Here is an 18472-nt window from a genome sequence, read left to right as displayed (position 1 = left end):
CTATACAGTTAGATCTGGAAATATTTAGACACTGACACAATTTTCATAATTTTGGCTCTGTACACCACCACAATGGATTTGAAATGACACAACCGTGATGTAATTGAAGTGCAGACTTTCAGCTTTAATTCAAGGGGTTGAACAAAAATATTGTATGAAATGTTTAGGAATTGCAACCATTTTCATACATAGTCCCTTTATTTCAGGGGTTCAGATGTAATTGGACAAATTAACACAATCATAAATAAAATATTCATTTTTAATACTTTGTGAATCCTTTGCAGGCAATCCTTTGCAGGCATTGACTGCTTTAAGTCTGGAACGCATGGATGGGTTTCCTTATTTGTGATGCATTGCCAGGCCTTTACTGCAGCTGTCTTCAGTTGTTGTTTGTTTGTGGGTCTTTCTGCCCTAAGCTTTGTCTTCAGCAAGTAAGATGCATGCTCGTTAGGGTTCAGGTGATTTCTCTGCCATTGCAGAATATTCCACTTCTTTGCCTTAAACAACTCCTGGGTTCGCAGTATGTTTTAGGTCATTGTCCATCTAAAGTGAAGCACCGTCCAATGAACTTTGCTGAATTTGACTGAATCTGAGCAGACAATACATCTCTAAACACTTCAGAATTTATTCGGCTGCTTCTGTCACATCATCAATAAACATTAGAGACCCAATACCATTGGAAGCCATGCATGCCCATGCCATCATACTGCCTCCACCATGTTTTAGATTATGTGGTATGCTTCTGATCATCAGTCGTTCTAAGCCTTCTCCAAACTTTTATCTTTCCATGATCTTGAGTCTTATGAATGATTTGCACCTTATGGTGAACCCTCTGTATTTGCACACATGAAGTCTTCTCTTCATGGTAGACTTGGATAATGATATGCCATGTTATGGACATTTTGAACTAAGGTACATTTGAGAAATGTCTGTCTTTCTATTGCCTGGTATGTAAATCTTGACTTTGATTGTGACACACGTCTTTATAATATCAGAGCATCACTAGGTACTTTGACCATCTGTTCTCCTGCCTGGACTAAGAAGGGTGCCAGTCCTTTGTTTCTTAGGAATGTGGTCCTTGGGGGAAGTAAGGTCAGTTGGCCCCTTTAGATAAACACAACAGTAAACATTATGGCAGGATGTTTACCCTTTAGGTAATACCTATGTGACACAAGACAGATGGCCAGCAACTTACCACACCCCTTTTTCCTCTATAAATACGAACTGTTCATGTATTAAGTTAGAGACTCCTCGGATGATTATATTTGTAAGCGTTTGACGCGTCTCTCTATTTGCAAATAAACTGTTAATTATGCCAAGAGAATTCTGTCTCTGTACTTTCTCCTTTAAGATTACTGATCGATGAAATTGCCATCACAGCCTACCTCCGGGAGAGTGTTCTATACTTGGCTGTATTTATAAAAAGAAATATGGAAAGGTTCCTACAATCACCATTACTGTTGTCTTCTGTGAACGTCCAGGCAATTTCTTTTGTAGCAGAGCTCACCAGTGCGATCTTTTTCCCCCCAGAAAGTACCAAACTGTTGATCTGGCCACTCATAAAGTTCCTGCTATCTCTCTAATGGATTTGTTTTCTGCAGCCTAAGGATGGCCTGTTTCACTTGCATTGAGAGTTCTTACCGCATGTTGTGGGTTCACAGCAACAGCTTCCAAATTAGAATGCCACACCTGGAATCAACTCCAGAACTTTTACCTGCTTAATTGATGAAGAAATAACAAAAGAATAGCCCACACCTGTCCATGAAACAGCTTTTTTGTCAATTGTGAGTCAAAAAGGGGGCTACATATTAAACAGCGGTAATACATAAACCCTTACTCCAATTTGGATGTTAATACCTTCAAATTAAAGTTGAGAGACTGCGCTTTAAGCCCATATTCATTATTTAAATGGTAAAATGATATATTAACTGAAAGAATTACATATATTGGTAGTCAAAATAAAACTTTTATCAGTGTCCAATTATTTCCGGACCTAACTGTACATACAGTGCAGTTTTGGCAAAATGTATTGACACCTTAGCACTTTATTTCCCTTTAATTTGCCAAAATACGCCCTTAGCATGATAGAAGCTGGGAAAACTTAATGTGGAGAGATCATATTAGAGCTTTTTGGTAAAGCACTCCATCTATATTTACATAAATCAATCAGTGTTTGGGGTTGCTTTACTTCTGCTCACACTGGGTGCCTTGAATTTGAGCATAGCATCCTGAAATCAGGAGAAAGCCTTTGGAGTGCAATGCTGAACCCAGAAAGAAAATGTTTTGGAAGAATGGTGTTCCGTCCCTTCAGCAGAGTTCCAGAGATTTGTAAAATATATACCAAGACTCATTGAAGCTGTTCTAGCGGCTCATGGTGGCCAAACACCTTACTGAGACACTTTGTTGTTTTTTCCTTTAACTTGTCACCTGTGTGTGTGTGTGTGTGTGTGTGTGTACATATATATGGTCTGCAAAATCAAAATAGAGTGCTTGGAGTGTCTTTAAGTGCAAATCAAATACTCTGACAGCCCTCACAAATGGTGTTATCAAAGCCTCAGTCATTAGCGCCATCCAAATATTGATGAGCGTAATGAAACGTTACTACCATCGGCGACACTCCCCAGATGCGCATTTGGTTCAAGCCATATTAATGTTTCCCTAAACCCATTTTTGAAATTGATAAAGCATTATGAATAACTTCTACCAGATTGGGTTTTTATGATGTTGTTTACAAACCAGTACAATTCTACAACAAAGCAGCCCCGGGAGGGAGTCATTTGCCCACCTTTGTACACGCGACGGTGGGGCAAATACGCCGTGCTTTGGAAGACAGTTGAAGTAGGTCACCCCGCCGACAGAGCCATCATTTTTTCCGCTGGGCATGTCCAGCTCGATCCCTAGCCAGAACCCTGAGAGACAGACAGAAAAACATGGAAATTGTGAGGGTCAATACAGGTGTGTGTGTGCATGTATCAGCTTCGCTGTGTACTGGGTCATAACCTGTGTTCTGTTGTAACTAATACTATTATCAATATTATTATTATTTCATTATCACCTATTTTTTTTGTTTTTCTAGCATGTTTCAGAAAAAAATTTGGATGTATGGTTGTGCATCCTAACCATGACACCTGAACCCCTAAACCTGACCTCTAAACCTGAACCCCTAAACCTGAAACTTTAAATCAGATCACAACAAGTATAAAAACCTCCTGTACATACAGCTTCTCAAGGCCATCAAAACTTATTTTTCAAAGCAGCACATTTCAAAACAAGTAAAAAGTGTACAAGAAACTCCCGCCTGCTGTGACTACATGAACTAATGCAGTCCCACAGTCTTGTACCAGTTCCCTACTGTTTGCTATTGACGTTACCAGAGAAATCTGCCCAAGACACTTTTCCTAGAGCACTTAAAAAAAACTTCACAGAACATATCTCTTGCTTTTATTACTTCCCATGACATTTTTATTTTATATTCATTCAATAACAAACCTAAATGCACTCTTCCTTATATTTGTAAAATAGAAGCTGGTAGAGAAAATGGCCTCCAGATAAGGACACTCACATTTAAGACAGAACCTTAGCCATAAATGTCCATTCAACAAAACTTCACCTTGGAAATGACGGACAAGAAAACAAATTCCGTTGCTATGAAGCTGTTACGAAGACAGACAGACCTTCAAAAAGCCGGGAGCTTTAATAACATTAATAATAATAATAATGAAAAAAACATACAACTAGTTCTGGTGTTAGTATATATAAAGGATTTATACTTGAGAGCGGTGTTCAAAAAACTCAGCAAGCAGAGTGCTTCTGAACATTCTGTCTAGTAGAGAGGGATATCATTTTGTATTGTATAATACAAATTGCTAATGAAGAGGTCAAGAGATGATGCTCGCATATTGACAGCATGGCTTTGATATAGCTGACAACTTGCGAACATATTTTCCAATGTGGAAATCCATTTAACACCAGCTCTGTTTGCATTTGACTTGGTGAAAATGACTAATACACAAAGGAAAACATACCACGGCGTACCAAGCCCTAGGCCATGGTATATTTGCCATACACCACAAACCCTCAAATCTTATTGTTATTATAAATTGGTACCCAATCAGAAGAGTATAAGCGATTTTGTCATACCACTGGAATACTGTTTCATCTACCACAGCTTTCAGTCAAAAATTCAGTGTTTAAACAACCTAGTTCATAACAGACACAATTAAATGTGTGGTTTGAACACTGAATACTAATTGGCTGAAAACCATAAAATATGACCAAACATTTATTTTTACTGTTGAGTGGTGCCTGAAGACAGCTTTCAGCCGTGGTGCATTGGCAAAATATCACACCTCCTCTTGCCCGAACACTGCTATATACGCAAGCAGTCTAAAGTGTGGACACACCTACTCATTCAAGGGTACTTCTTTAGTAGTACTCATTTGCCTTGATGAAAACTTTCCACATTCTCTCAACCAGCTTCATGATGTAGTCACCTGAAATGCATTTCAATTAACAGGTGCACAGTGTTAAAAGTAATTTCCTTCTGAATGTGTTAGGGTGTGTATAAAGAGGATTATGTGGTACTTTAGTAGTCCAAATTTTGGCAAGAACAGCTCAAATAAACAGTGCAACGTTACTTCAAGGTCAGTCTATCTGGAAAAACTTCAAGAACTTTAAAGTGCAATCACAAAAACCATCAAGCACTGTGATGAAACTGGCTCTTGAGGACCGCCACAATAAAGACCCAGAGTTACCTCTGCTGTAGAGGATATGTTCATCCCATACTTCAATCAAATCGTCAATTAACCTCAGTGTTCAAAAAACAGACATCTCAACATCAACTGTTTAAAGGAGACCACTACCAAAAGATACCAACAAGAAAACCCTTGCTTGGGCCAAGAAACAGACATTACACCGGTGGAAAGCTGTCCATTGATGTGATGAGTCCAAATGTGAGTGACTGACTGCCTCTTATTAAATGGCGTAGTGGTTAGAGACGCAGACTAAGGTACAACAGGTCCCACGTTCGAATCCCATCACAGTCATAACATATTACGCCTTAGGATTTCTTCAGGACAGACAAAAACTTCACTAGCTACAACCCTCAGTAGCTACATTATAGGAAGCCTAAAATAAAAACACTTCAGGTGGATTTTCGAATTATGAATTAGGATATGTTCAGGATAGACAAAAACTTCACTGGCTATACGATTCTCTCGTCTTTTCACGAAAAATTCAGTTATCACTTATATTGATAGTTATTATATCAATGTCATTCAAAAAGAGCTAATATGCTTTTAAAATAGCCAGTGGGAAAAGTCATACAGTACAGAGATGCTATTTGTGGTGGAGGTAATAAGAAATAAGAAACATTAATAAGAAACTTAAGAAACGCGTGACAAAATGATCTAATGTCGAGACGCTACACCGACACTTGATTAGCGTGCAGTTCTGTGGTGTGGAGGCTAAAGACAAGGAACTGTGGGCGACCCCCGATCGAATCCAGTGCGGGCAAAAACATTCATCACTTTCAGGGTTAAAATTAAGAGACCACTGCAAATTGAATGCTTCTGTTCCACACCCAAAACCTTCCTTTTCGACCTTTTTGGAAAGGAAAGAAAAAGGTGGAGTGGTCTCCTAATTTTGTCTGGAGCTGTATATCGTATCCCAAGGTACTTGCCAACACCTTGCCAACACCCACCCCTAACTCAACCAGCATCACAATCACCCGACCTCAACCCAATTGAGATGGTTTAGGGTGAGTTAGATCGCAGTAGGCAGGAAAAGCAGCCAACAAGTACACAGCATACATGTGGGAACTCCAACACTGCTGGAAAAGCATTCCAAGGCAATACCTCATCAAAACTGGCTGAGTGAAAGCCAAGTGTGTGCAAAGCAGTCATGAAGGCAAAGAGTGGCTACTTTGAAGAATCTAAAATATAAATGTGTTTTATATTTTCACTTTTATATTTTCACATGATTCGATACGCATTAATTCATAATTGTGATGTTTTCACTATTGTTGTACAATGTGAAACATACTAAAAATGAAGAAATACCTTTCAATGAGTAGGTGTGCCCAAACTTTTGACTGGTGCTATAAAGAATGTATGAAGATTATCCATGCAGTGGAGAATTTAAAACCTAGAGAATTGCTCATGGTGTAATCTCAATACCTAAGGCTTACTACAGTGTAACCTTCAAGCTCCTCAAGCACTACTGTTTCGGTTGTTTAACCTTTGCTGCCCAATATGTAGTTCATTTAAGCTTCTAGCCCCTGCCGCTAAATGTGTTTAACCTTAGAACCACAGCAAATAGGGTCTGCAACCTTCGACCTGTACAGCAATTAAGTCCTTAACCTTAGACAGCATCTGCTGTGGCACCTTACTGCTCGACTGCGGTATTCAATGTGTGTCTGTGTGGAGTATACCCAAACAATAAATCAGGAGTTTAAATTGTAACCCGCCACCTCCAAATCATTTCTAATTCATTTCAATCAAGAAGAAAGGTGGAAAAGGTGAGTGTGGGGAAATCTACCATATCCAGACTCAGCGTGCTATAAGGCTCGTGGCAGTAAACCTAGCTGGGTATTGGCAAATCTGAAACCTCACGACTCAAGTATTTGTATTCTGTCATAACCATGTGATAGCCTGTGTACCATGCATTTCTGTCAGGGGTGGGGAGGGGCACGCAACTAAACTTGAAACGTTTTGACCAGAAAGCCCTATCAAGTCCTGTATCTAGCAAAGGGTGGCCAGGAATGGTAGACACTTGATGCAAAACAAAGGTTTTACGTTAACATGCGAGCGGGGCAAGCAGCATCAAGGTTCTTATGATCACAGTTGCATGTGAATGTGTAGTGGGTTTTGGGGTTCTGACTAAGCTCGGACCTGGGGCGAAGTTCGTCTTGCCGTAGAAGCGGACCACCCCGGTTCTTTGGCCCACCACTAAGACCCTCTCCCCCAGGCGCACTTCGGGCCCCTCACCCACCGAGCTACTGGCCGACAGCGTCCGGGGCACTGGAACACAGGACAGAGAAGGAGAATTTTATGTTTTGTTATTAACACTGTTAGCAGCCATAACATCAAGTATAGCCATTCATATAAACTATCCTGAAACCCTGGGACTGAGCCATTTCAATGATCTCCAAACACACCACCAGAATAATTGCATTTACATTACGTTTAGCAGATGCTCTGATCCGGAATGATTTACGGTAGCTAGTGCATGCATGTTCACCACTATGGTCATAATGATATTAGTCATCTCAGCCCTCTACACAGACGTGGCATCATAGTCGTTGCTAAAATCATTATTGCCAAATCTGCTTTAGTCTGTGTGACTCATTTGCAAATATAACGAACCGATAATGAGATCGGAGTATAATTAGGGCACCTCTACCATCAACAGACTTATCTGTCACTCAAAGTACCATCATTGGATTTAATTGTTTAGATATAATGACATGTTGTGTGCATTACCAATGAGGCTGGAGTTGGGATTGGAGCGGGCTGGAGGGGGAGTGGTTCGGGAGCCAGGCTGGAGCCGCTCCCGTCGCTGTCTCGAGGGAGGCCGCTGTCGTGGCAATGGGCGCGGACGAGTGGCCGGCCCGTTTCTGGAGTCCAGGGATGACGAAGAGGATGAGAGGGAACGAGAGACGGCACCTGGGGAAAGGAGATGAAGAAAAACATTTGGTGAAATAGGTCAAATGAAAACCCACAGTTAGCAATGAACAATGAAAGACAAATCCAAAAAAGGGTGACCAGACAATGAACAGAATAGACATTGTTCGGATAAATGTGGCCAGGCCTTGAGGAAAACGGCCGCCATCTGTCAGTGCACACGACATTAGTCGAGCAGTGACTCGAGCTTCCAAACTGAAGTGTGTAAGACACGTACAGAGGAAGCTCGCATTCTGTACATTCTAAATCACACGGCACAGGCTGTGTGCCTACCATCTTAAGACCCAATCATCCTTTTACACTCATGTCCGCCATGAGCTCCTTATCATTCCCTGAGGGCAAAGAACTCTACCTAGTGTGCACTTCAGAGCCTGCAGCAGCAGATTGACACTGAATCAATTTTGTGTGGCGACAACCCTGTCTTGGCTTGTCTTGGGTCCAACAGGGCCAACATTCTAATTTCCCCGGACTGTAAGGAATGAGATGTAAGGGCGGGTCATCCAATTTGACTTTTAATAGACATTTTGGAGGCAGGACCTTATTAAGTTTTAACTTTGGCAGACCTTCAAAGGCTGAGAGTTCATTAGTTGTGAAAGTTAAGAGGGACTAATTGATTAACCCCCCCCAAACACACACACACACACACACAAATACTTTGTAAGGAAAAAGGGATTTAATTCTGCTCCAAACTGATGAGGATCTAGACTCTAGTGGAAAAGCATGTGATATCAGCATTTATTTATGATATCTTCTCATGTTTTATTATGAAGCTCATCAAGTCTGTGTTGAGGTGTTGGGTAGGTTGAAAGGGATGGTTGGTTCAGTATCAAGAAACACTGCTAGTGATCGGACATTTGGCTATTTGAGGGACATAGGCGGGATTATCATTTATTATATTTATATTTCAAATAGAAATAAGTATGATTTTTTCCACAAATTGTAAAATGACACCTGTGTGAAAATGTTCCTGTAGGTTCAGACCTCTTTACTTTATTTACATTTTTAATCACACTCGTATTTAATGTCTGTCTTTTCTATGAAGTTTATTTGTATATACTGTTTTTATATACACTTGTCCACCTGCCCAGGGATTGCAGAGGGAAATCAGCTGATAACTCTGGTACAACATCTCTTTTCTTAAGGCAACTGATAATTGTGGTGTATTGTACAATTTCCCTTTTCAAACTAAAAGTTGTCAACTGTGACTGCGCTGACTTGCCTTGCAACATGTACTTTCAAAATGCACTTTTTTATCCAGGTTAGCAGCAGTAGAAAATAAGATGAAACTTCACAAAAGTGGACTATCCTTTCAAGGTGGCTCTTCACTCCTTTTGACAACAGCATATGATAATCCGGCCCGAATGGGCTTCAGAGGTTTCATTGCTGCCCACTGCCAGTAAAGCACATAGCCCATTGCAATGTGACTGCAGTACCTGTCTTGGCCTCAGGGGGATCGTCTTTGCTCTGTTCAGGAACTGGAGATCCTTTTTGTTTATCTGGTGATTTTTTTGAGGCTGCCGAACCTTTTCCCACACATCGAAAAAAGAGGCAGATTCATAAAGAAAGAAAGACAAAATAAGAATGAGTAAACAAAAACATGAGCAGTTGACAAACAAGAGATAAAAAAAAAGGAAAATAGTAAAACAGGAGAATAAAGTTGTCAGAACAGGAAACTGAAAAACACATAGATGTGAATGGCTGAGGGAAATGGGTAAGCTTGACAATGACACAACGCAAGAGAAATAAAAAAGAAGCAATCAAGAGAAAGGTTGAAAAATGACAAAGACAGCAATGCAAATTCAATTAAGTGAAGGAGAGTGTGACATTGCAGCGCTGGACTATGGAGAGCATGGCAGAACGAATAGATCTAACTCACGGTCTGCAATTATGATTGTGTATGCTATTAGTGAGAAACCAAGGCCCTCAGAGAGATTCCAACAAAGTGGGATGAGAGGTCACTTACGCCCAGGAACCCCAATCAAAACCGGACCCGCCCCGAGGACAGCAAAGGCTGCCAATTGTTGTTAACAGACACAAGGATATGATTTCAACACAATCCTACAGTTCTCCTAAATTAAGCCTTCAGGGTTCAGAGGTTAAATGGACCACTAATGTCTGACTAGATACTCATTACAAGATAATGCAGTCTTTCAATGTGATTAGGCATAACAGTGCAGGTAAATTATAAGTATTTAACCGGTTACTGGCCTTGTCATTACCAGGGTGGCAGCAGGACTAAAGAAAAGGTCACAATAAGATCCCAGTTCATCAGTCTGTGATGAGAATGTCAAAATAAAAGTTGCAAAACAAGCATATCTTGTTCAGCATTTTTCTATGTTATGGTTAACTGAAAAGTCGGCAACAGCAACGCATTTTAGGAACTCTTTCCTTGTGGGGTCACAAAAAATATATTCCTATTCAAAATCCTATATTCAAAAGTGCCTACAGCTCAGATTTGTGCTTAGATAAATGCCTTGTTTGTGTTCTACAATACATTGAAATGTTAGCTGTAATGTTATATATGTTTTGCATTTTAATTGCATAATTCACAATGCAAAGTCAATCTATTTGAAAAATACCAATGTCATTCCTCAAGTCCTTCTTGACATGACTGAAGTTGTTTGTTTGATTTAGGGTCAAACACAGTATTAGTATGGTGTTCCTAATAATCCTTTAGGTGAGTGTACACTAAACATACATAAAACAATGTGTTTTTATGTTTTTTTATTTTTTAAAAATGCATGCAATTAACCGGATCGACACTTGGATGGCTGAAATTAGCGTGTTTTTTAGAATATCGGACTTCTTGAAAAATGTTTACGGATACTTGAGTTCATGAATGTGGAACCGCGGATAGCTGGGGGTTTACTTTATCACGGTTATTGTCAATACCGGTATGTCGCGATACCCCTAATTACAATGCAGTTAAAACAATCAGTTAACTAAATTGGTGTAATTAACATTAAGAAGTAACATGATAACAATATATATTGTTATTTAGGTAATTGGGTCCACTTATCGCAATACTGATATCTGTCGATGTCGCCGAGCCCTAAATTTCCCACCAATTTACCCCTCCATGCGCATAGCACTTACGCTCCTTCAACTGATTAAGACAAACACTTTTACATCATCAGTCGACAATGTTTTAATCCAGACATGCCAAAATGCACACCTTTACTAAAGAACCTGTAGAACACAATAGATTGTGACGATTAATAATCCATGTTGGACTGTTGATGATATTGCTTTAAGTGGCATTTCTCACTTGAAATTAAAACGAACAACTGCTTTTTGTTTGTATCTTTTTTAAGTGAACAAAGATTCCTCTTAGACATACCCTTAAACAATGTTTCATGTTTAAACTACAAAACAAACAGCGAAACGCGACTTCTTGCACCACGGCTGTGAAACATAACAGGACCATGCGTCAATCGATTCACATAACTAGCGATCATACTGATGTTTCAGCACTTCTCTCAGCATACAGAAGACCAATTTAAATAATCTATTTCTAATCAAAACCAAGCCGTAGAAGACAAGATAAATTGCCGTATGAGAACTGCAGGAGACGATCGACTGCTTACTGTCGGTCAATAAAATGAAAAGGAGATCTAATAATAGATAATCAGCTGAATGAATTACTCAAAGATTTGATTTTGAGGTGACTACAGGAAATACCACAGAGGTGACTGATTCAAAATGTAAAAGTAAATATGGAAGAAGCGCGATAATTGATTGCCATTTCAGTTAACATTTTCAATGAGCTTGGACAACAACAGCTACACAGAGAAACGTCTTCAAATAAATAAAAGAGGTTATCCAGAACTGAGTCTCAAACTTATTTCTAACATGACCATTAATACAACTGGACCCAACCACCCCCCAACACCTTAACATACCTCTTCAGCTCGCTGGCATGCTCCTGTAGCGACAGGCTACCAGTAAATACAGGGTTTTTAAGAATCAAAGTAGGGACCACATTAGCCACACTGTCACCACATACCGCTGTCACTGATTTTTTTTTTAGGCCTGGCTCACACTGTAATTGGGGCAAGCCTTGTGGTTAGCGGAGTCTGTCACTTCTGGTTAGCCATGCGGGGGACTTAAACCTGTGCAGCTATCGGCGCACTGAGCTGAGTCATGCCGACACGTACCAGCAGACGGGGAGAGGCTGAAATGAGCGATAGCTGCTCTGAAAAGTGTGCGCTTTCCTTGAGAACTGCTAAGTCATAAATTACACCTAGTGCAGAATAGGTGTGCTGTACATGCACAGGTGCACACACACACACGCGTGATCACACAAATGCACACTCGCACAAACCTCGTGATGAATGGCTGGCCGGCCATTCATTCAGTCTGTCTGTGGCCTGGTTATTAAATCGGCTTAATTGGACTATCAATCAATGGAAGCAGCGGAATTCCATGGGACACACCGAGGCCCCCTTATTCCAGTCACGTCTGGCTCAAGTGGCAACCAAGGGCACAGAATATTACGCCACATAGCAAAGGAGGTGTAACATAACTGCCAGAGAGGAAAGAGAATGTGTTTTCTATCCCCATTCGCAGTGACTCAAGACAGTCTCAAGGCCTTTGCCACATAGACTTTAACTAAAAAAAACAATAGCATTTTTACTACTAGGTTGAGGCCTTGTTGCCTTTGTTGGCATCAAAAGGGGTCTGTCTAAAGGGATGTAAAAGGCTAGCAACATAGCACCCTACGGCTGGCTTCCCTGGATGGGAGAACATGTGCTGCTGGAAGTGGTGCTGGAGGGCCAGTTGGGGACTGGGAATCCTTTAGGTGGGACTTAAAACGGGTGTTCTGGTGCCCTGACTGTTCAATAAAGAGCCCATGGCTTTCATAATAGGAGTAAGGGTCCTGGCTACATTTTCAATCTGGCCTTCATATCATCATGGCCATCTAATCATCGCTAACTCCTAATTGTCTCTTGCTCCCAAGGGGCAGATCCACACTGCCCGGGTTATTTTAGCCTGGAGTTAAGCAAATGTACACACTTGCACATTTCGAATTGGGCTAGCATCAAGACAAGCCCATGCCTAGCTGGCCCTGCAGGGTTAGCACAGACTTTTTATGGCAAGCCGGTCACAAGGGGAGGGAACAGTTGGAAAAATAGTCAAGCCCAGGGTTGTACAAGTGTGAATTAGTAGTCCTGGGTTAAAGATGAGCCCAGGTAAAATAAAATATTGTGTGAACACAGGCTGAAAAAGCCAAAGGCCAGCCTCAGCCTTAGGCTAAGATAGTCTTGGGCTAACAACAACACAGTGAGCAAAACCCTTCTGAGTACTAAATGTATGCAATTGACCATCTGTCCATCTGGATAACTAAGTGTCAGCCAAATTACAAAGATGTAAATACGGGCCACCGAAACAGACAATCCAATCAAGGCCTCCGGAGCATCTGTGGTAATCTGTTTAGCCGAGATCGTCACCCCCATGAATCCGGATATCACCGGGATTCGTCGGAAGCTCGTCCGTCGTTTTCAAGGAACGCCCCCGAGCAGCAGGGAGATGGAGAGGTCGTGGTTTCCATTACCATTACTGTCTGCATCATGGCTTGTGTTTCGAATCCCCCCGAGTGAATGAATGTCAAGAGTTATGTCTCATTCAGTGGAAGCATATTAGAATGGGGGGGTCAGACATCGCATCCCAAACTAATGTCATTATTCCCCCATGTAGGAAGGAGGGAGAGGTGGCGAGGTGTGTGTTTCCATGGTTCCCTGTGATGAGCAGTCTCTAATAATGCATTAATGTGCAAGGGTCTCCAGAAACAGGTCCTCGAGGGAATGTGATGAGATAAACGGCGACACATGGGAGATGGCTCTCTTTTTATGCTGCCCTACATCTTCATCCCCTCCCTTCCTGACTCTGCTCACTGCCTCCAAGATTTGAAAACCTCAGACCTTCGGGCTCAACGGTCTCTTTGTGTTTTTATAATGATGCAGAGATTTCCTCCGTCACAAGTAGGTTCTTAATTTGGGGCCCAGTCCATTTGTCTTTGTGCCCCTTGGGAATGCAGCTGCCTAGCTATCTGTTACGCTGTACCCAATCCAAACACGAATCCATAGACTCAGGGCCTTGACACAAATATTTGAAGTCTCTGGCAGAGTAATGGGTTACCTGTACTCATTCTGGAGGTGACCCGCGATAGGTCAATGTACCGAGGGAGCCGTACAGGGGTGGAGTTCCTCTGGGTTTTAGCTTTGCGTCGCTCAGTGGGTTTGCTGATCTTGGACAGAGGTGCAAATATACCTGTCAGGAGTGCAGAAAATGTGAGGGACAAAAGGACAGAGAATGAGAGAGTGAAAGATTGTCATGCACAACTAAAAGTCAACTAGAACTTAACACCAAACTGGGGAGAATAGCAATTGCCAGGAAGCCTGACATACACAACCGAGCAATTGAACTTGTTCAATGGATCCAAAACGGTTAAGATGAACATGAATATACACTGATCAGCCATAACATTATGACCACTGACAGGTGAAGTGAATAACACTGATAATCTTGTTAACATGTCACCTGTCAGTGGGTGGGATATATAAGGCAGCAAGTGAACAGTCTCTCCTCAAAGTTGATGTGATAGAAGCAGGAAAAATTGGCAAACGTAAGGATCTGAGCGACTTTGACAAGGGCCAAATTGTGACGACTGGGTCAGAGCATCTCCAAAACTGCAGCCCTTGTGGGGTGTTCCCGGTCATCAGTGGTCAGGACCTAGCAAAAGTGGTCCAAGGAAGGAAAAGCAGTGAACCGGTGACAGGGTCATGGGCTGCCAAGGCTCACTGATGCATGTGGGGAGCGAAGGCTGGCCCGTGTGGTCCGATACAACAGACAAGTTACTGTAGCTCAAATTGCTGAAAACGTTAATGCTGGTACTGATAGAAAGGTGTCAGAATACCCAGTGCATTGCAGTTTGTTGCATATGGGGCTACGTAGCCACAGAGCAGTCAGGGTGCCAATGCTGACCCTTGTCCACTAAAATGGGTACGTGAGCATCAGAAAGGGAGCACAGAGCAATGGAAGAAGGTGGCCTGGTCTGATGAATCACGTTTCCTTTTACATCACGTGGATGGCCGGGTCTGCGTGCGTCACTTACCTGGAGAACACATGGCAACAGGATGCACTATGGGATGGAGGCAAGCCAGCAGAGGCAGTGTGATGCTTTGGGAAATGTTCTGCTGGGAAACCTTTGGTCCTGGCATTCATGTGGATGGTACTTTGACACATACAACCTACCTAAGCATTGTTGCAGACAATGTGCACCCTTTCATGGCAACGGTATTCCCTGATGGCTTTGGCCTCTTTCAGGAGGATAATGCGCCCTCCCAAAAAGCAAAAATGGTTCAGGAATGGTTTGAGGAACAAGTTCAAGGTGTTGACTTGGCATCCAAATTCTCCAGATCTCAATCCAGTCAAGCATCTGTGGGATGTGCTGAACAAACTAGTCCGATCCATGGAGGCCCCACCTCGCAACTTACAGGATTTAAAGGATCTGCTGCTAACATCTTGGTGCCAGATACAACAGCACACCTTCAGAGGTCTAGTAGAGTCCTTGCCTCGACGGGTCAGGGCTGTTTTTGCAGCAAAAGGGGACCTCCATAATATTGGGCAGGTGGTCATAATGTTATGGCTGATCGGTGTAGATTCGAGTCCAAAATCCACTCTAGTAGTCCAAGTGGGTTCTAGTGGACATACCATGCTTGGGGCGGCAGGTGAAGTACTGGACTCCCGCAACAGATCCATCATTCTTCCCCTCTGCTTGATCGAGTTCCACTCCTGCCCAAAGACCACCGGCAAACTCAGTGCTGCCGCAGAACTGCAGAATGCCCACCTTAATACAAAAAAACACAATACTTAACAAACAGGTTCCTACTCCTGTTTGTTGCACTGGTCTGAACAGAGATATTGGTCTAGAATGTCTGTCACATTCTCTCTTGCAGAGAGAGAGACGAAGAGATTACGTCTTCATTCACAAACACAAGAGCCGCTGGGCATTTAGGTTAGAACAGCCCACTCTATAAAGAACCTGCTGCAACTCAAGCATGTTTTGATGCTTCCAAATGTATAAACACGCAAATCGTTGGAGCGTTAACAATACACTTTTGATTAGCCAATCTGGAGTTACATCATGCCTGGTGATTTTGCCCAGAGTGAGAATTCTTTAATGGTTTATACTTTGATGGGGCCCAGTCTCACTGGTATCTGTGTGCGTGTGTATATTTAAGGGGTCTTCAGGCAAAACAAACACGCAAGTAAAGTCATTCAATTCACAGTGCTGCATTGCTTTTCACTGATCTTGTTCATCCCTACTCCTTAACTTGCCTTTAGAAATACTTACTTGAGAGACAACATTTTGTGTATCTTCCCAGGGCAAGAGTCAGTTAAGTGGAGTGAATAGCATGATAAACATGATCTTATGCTAAGGGCTGTATAGCTTAGAGAAACAATCTGTTCTTGGGCAAATAGGATCCGTACAGATTGTGTCTGACTTGCCATGAGTTCTGACCCATTAACTTAAAGAATAATAAAACTTTCTTAATTCCCAGTGAATTACAACAAAAGACCAATAAACCTAGGGATGGCCTTTGGAGGCTTCATTACCATTCTTCTAGAAGCAGGATATTATGCTAGCAGCGGAAATTCAGATTTTCGTTTCCAAAATAAAAGCCATCATTGAAATATTTAAGACAATACAGTTAGCAATCTAGTCCGTCATTTTCTGTTTAATGTCCGTTCCAATGTTGTTCCTGTCTGTTCTTTTTTATAGACTAGATTGTTAGCTCTATAATGCCTTCTAAATGTCAGTGAAAATCTGAGTGCTGCCAGCGTAATATCCTGCTGCTAAAATAACACTAATGAAGCCTCGTTTGGCCATCACTAAATAAACCTGTCTGTGTATGTTTATGGAACCGGAAGTCTACCTTCTGACCAGCAATAATCACGCGGTCACCCAGCTGGATGCCCAAAGTGGTGAGCTGAGCCCGGGCCTTGTCGGAGAGACCCGGGGGTGCCCGGACAGGGAGGGTAAGGGTCAGTGGCAGGGGGGCACAGGGGCGTGGCAGGGCCTCCCTCAGCAGGATCCTCAGCTCCTTGGCCAGGGCAGCCGCATCCGCCATCTCCAGGGGCATGTCCAAGGGCTCGGGCACCACGTCTGCCGGACACAGGCCCCTCTCGTTCTGAAGAGAAGGAGAGAGATAAAGAAAGGAAAAAATAAATAGGAGGCTAATACCAAGCCAATTCACAGGTAGCCGATCCTGCCGATTCTTTTTAATGTCCTAGCACCTGTAAGGGTAATTTATTAACTCAACACAGTCTGGAAAGTTTTGAGTGAGGAACAGTAGCATACAATTTGCAGTGGTCTCTTAATTTTAACCCTTCTGTTCCTCACTCAAAACCTTCCTTTTCAACTTTTTTGGAAAGGAAAGAAAAAGGCGCAGAGCTGTATATTGTAATTCTATGTCAACTGCCATCATGATGACCAGGAAGGGATTGAATGGGCATGGCAACAGGTCTGTGGGAGTCTGGCTCATAAATCCTATCATTCAATAGGTCTGTGGGAGTCTGGCTCATAAATCCTATCGTTCAATAGGTCTGTGCAAGGTGGCTCCCTAATATGTCTGGTAACATGAGTAACAACCAAAACATATAGCATTATTTCTTTTTTGTACACTTGTGACTGAAAGCAACAGTTGCCGTGGGGGAAGTCTGGGTAAAATGGTTGGGTTCCTCAGCTATATGAGCAACATCTCTAGGAGGGGTAACAAGGGTTCATGGCCAGCAGAAGAAGACTGCAGATGGAAGCAATTTTGAGACAAGTAATCTGACACCCTATCTTGTACCGCTACAAGAATGTGAGAGAGCAATGGCCGGCACTCATTTACAAAGCCAGGACATTTGGACAATTGAACAGGCTACTTATAGTGTTGTAAACAAAAAACACACAAGTCAGCAAACTCAAACTCAAGCACTTTGACATGGATCCTGTACTCGTGTGAACAGTTCACCTAAACCATTTCCAGGTAAAGCATGACTAGTGTTAATCTTTAAAGAGCTCATCTGAGGGATGTATACAGTTAGGTCTGGAAATATTTGGACACTGACACAATTTTGGCTCTGTACACCACCACAATGGATTTGAAATGAAACAACTGAGATGCGATTGAAGTGCAGACTTCAGCTTTAATTCGAGGGGTTGAACAAAATGATTGTACGAAACGTTTAGGAATTGCAACCATTTTCATACATAGTCCCTTTATTTCAGGGGCTCAAATGTGATTGGACAAATTAAGACAATCATAAATAAAATGTACATTTTAAACACTTTGTTGAGAATCCTTCGCAGGCAATGACTGCTTGAATTCTGGAAAGCATGGACGTCACCAAACGCAGGGTTTCCTCCTTTGTGGTGCATTGGGCCAGGCCTTTACTGCAGCTGTCTTCAGTTGTTGTTTGTTCATGGGTCTTTCTACCTACGTTTTGTCTTCAGCAAGTGAAATGCATGCTAGATCGGGCTGAGATCAGGTAATTGACTCGACCATTGCAGAATATTCCACTACTTTGCCTTAAAAAAACTCCTGGGTTTGCAGTATGTTTTGGGTCATTGTCCATCTGTAAAGTGAAGCGCTGTTTAATCAGCTTCACTGAATTTGGCTGAATCTGAGCAGACAATATATCCCTATACACTTCATAATTCATCCGGCAGCTTTGGTCTTCTGTCACATCATCAATAAACACTAGTGACCTAGTGCCATTGGAAGCCATGCATGCCCATG

At 42.1% G+C, this 18472-nt stretch overlaps 1 protein-coding gene across 6 annotated transcripts in view; it reads right to left on the bottom strand.

The window, feature by feature from the left end:
• LOC105007315 (CAP-Gly domain-containing linker protein 4) overlaps nt 1–18472 on the bottom strand; it is a 51706-nt gene that overhangs the window by 12898 nt on the left and 20336 nt on the right. For 5 of the 6 annotated variants that reach the window (XM_034297411.1, XM_010866188.4, XM_010866193.4 and 2 more), the window contains 7 exons: nt 16622–16876; nt 15396–15531; nt 13821–13952; nt 9116–9205; nt 7482–7664; nt 6891–7019; nt 2786–2909 (listed from right to left, as the gene is read on the bottom strand). In XM_034297411.1, the coding sequence (XP_034153302.1) occupies nt 2786–2909; nt 6891–7019; nt 7482–7664; nt 9116–9205; nt 13821–13952; nt 15396–15531; nt 16622–16876 (1049 nt within the window). The remainder of the gene's footprint in view (nt 1–2785; nt 2910–6890; nt 7020–7481; nt 7665–9115; nt 9206–13820; nt 13953–15395; nt 15532–16621; nt 16877–18472) is intronic. The other variant, XM_034297412.1, reaches the window with a different exon arrangement.

This window comes from Esox lucius, chromosome 15 (genome assembly GCF_011004845.1).
Source record: "Esox lucius isolate fEsoLuc1 chromosome 15, fEsoLuc1.pri, whole genome shotgun sequence".
Taxonomy (NCBI): domain Eukaryota; kingdom Metazoa; phylum Chordata; class Actinopteri; order Esociformes; family Esocidae; genus Esox; species Esox lucius.
Note: the sequence above shows the minus strand (reverse complement) of the source record. Positions and strands in the feature narration are given on the sequence as shown.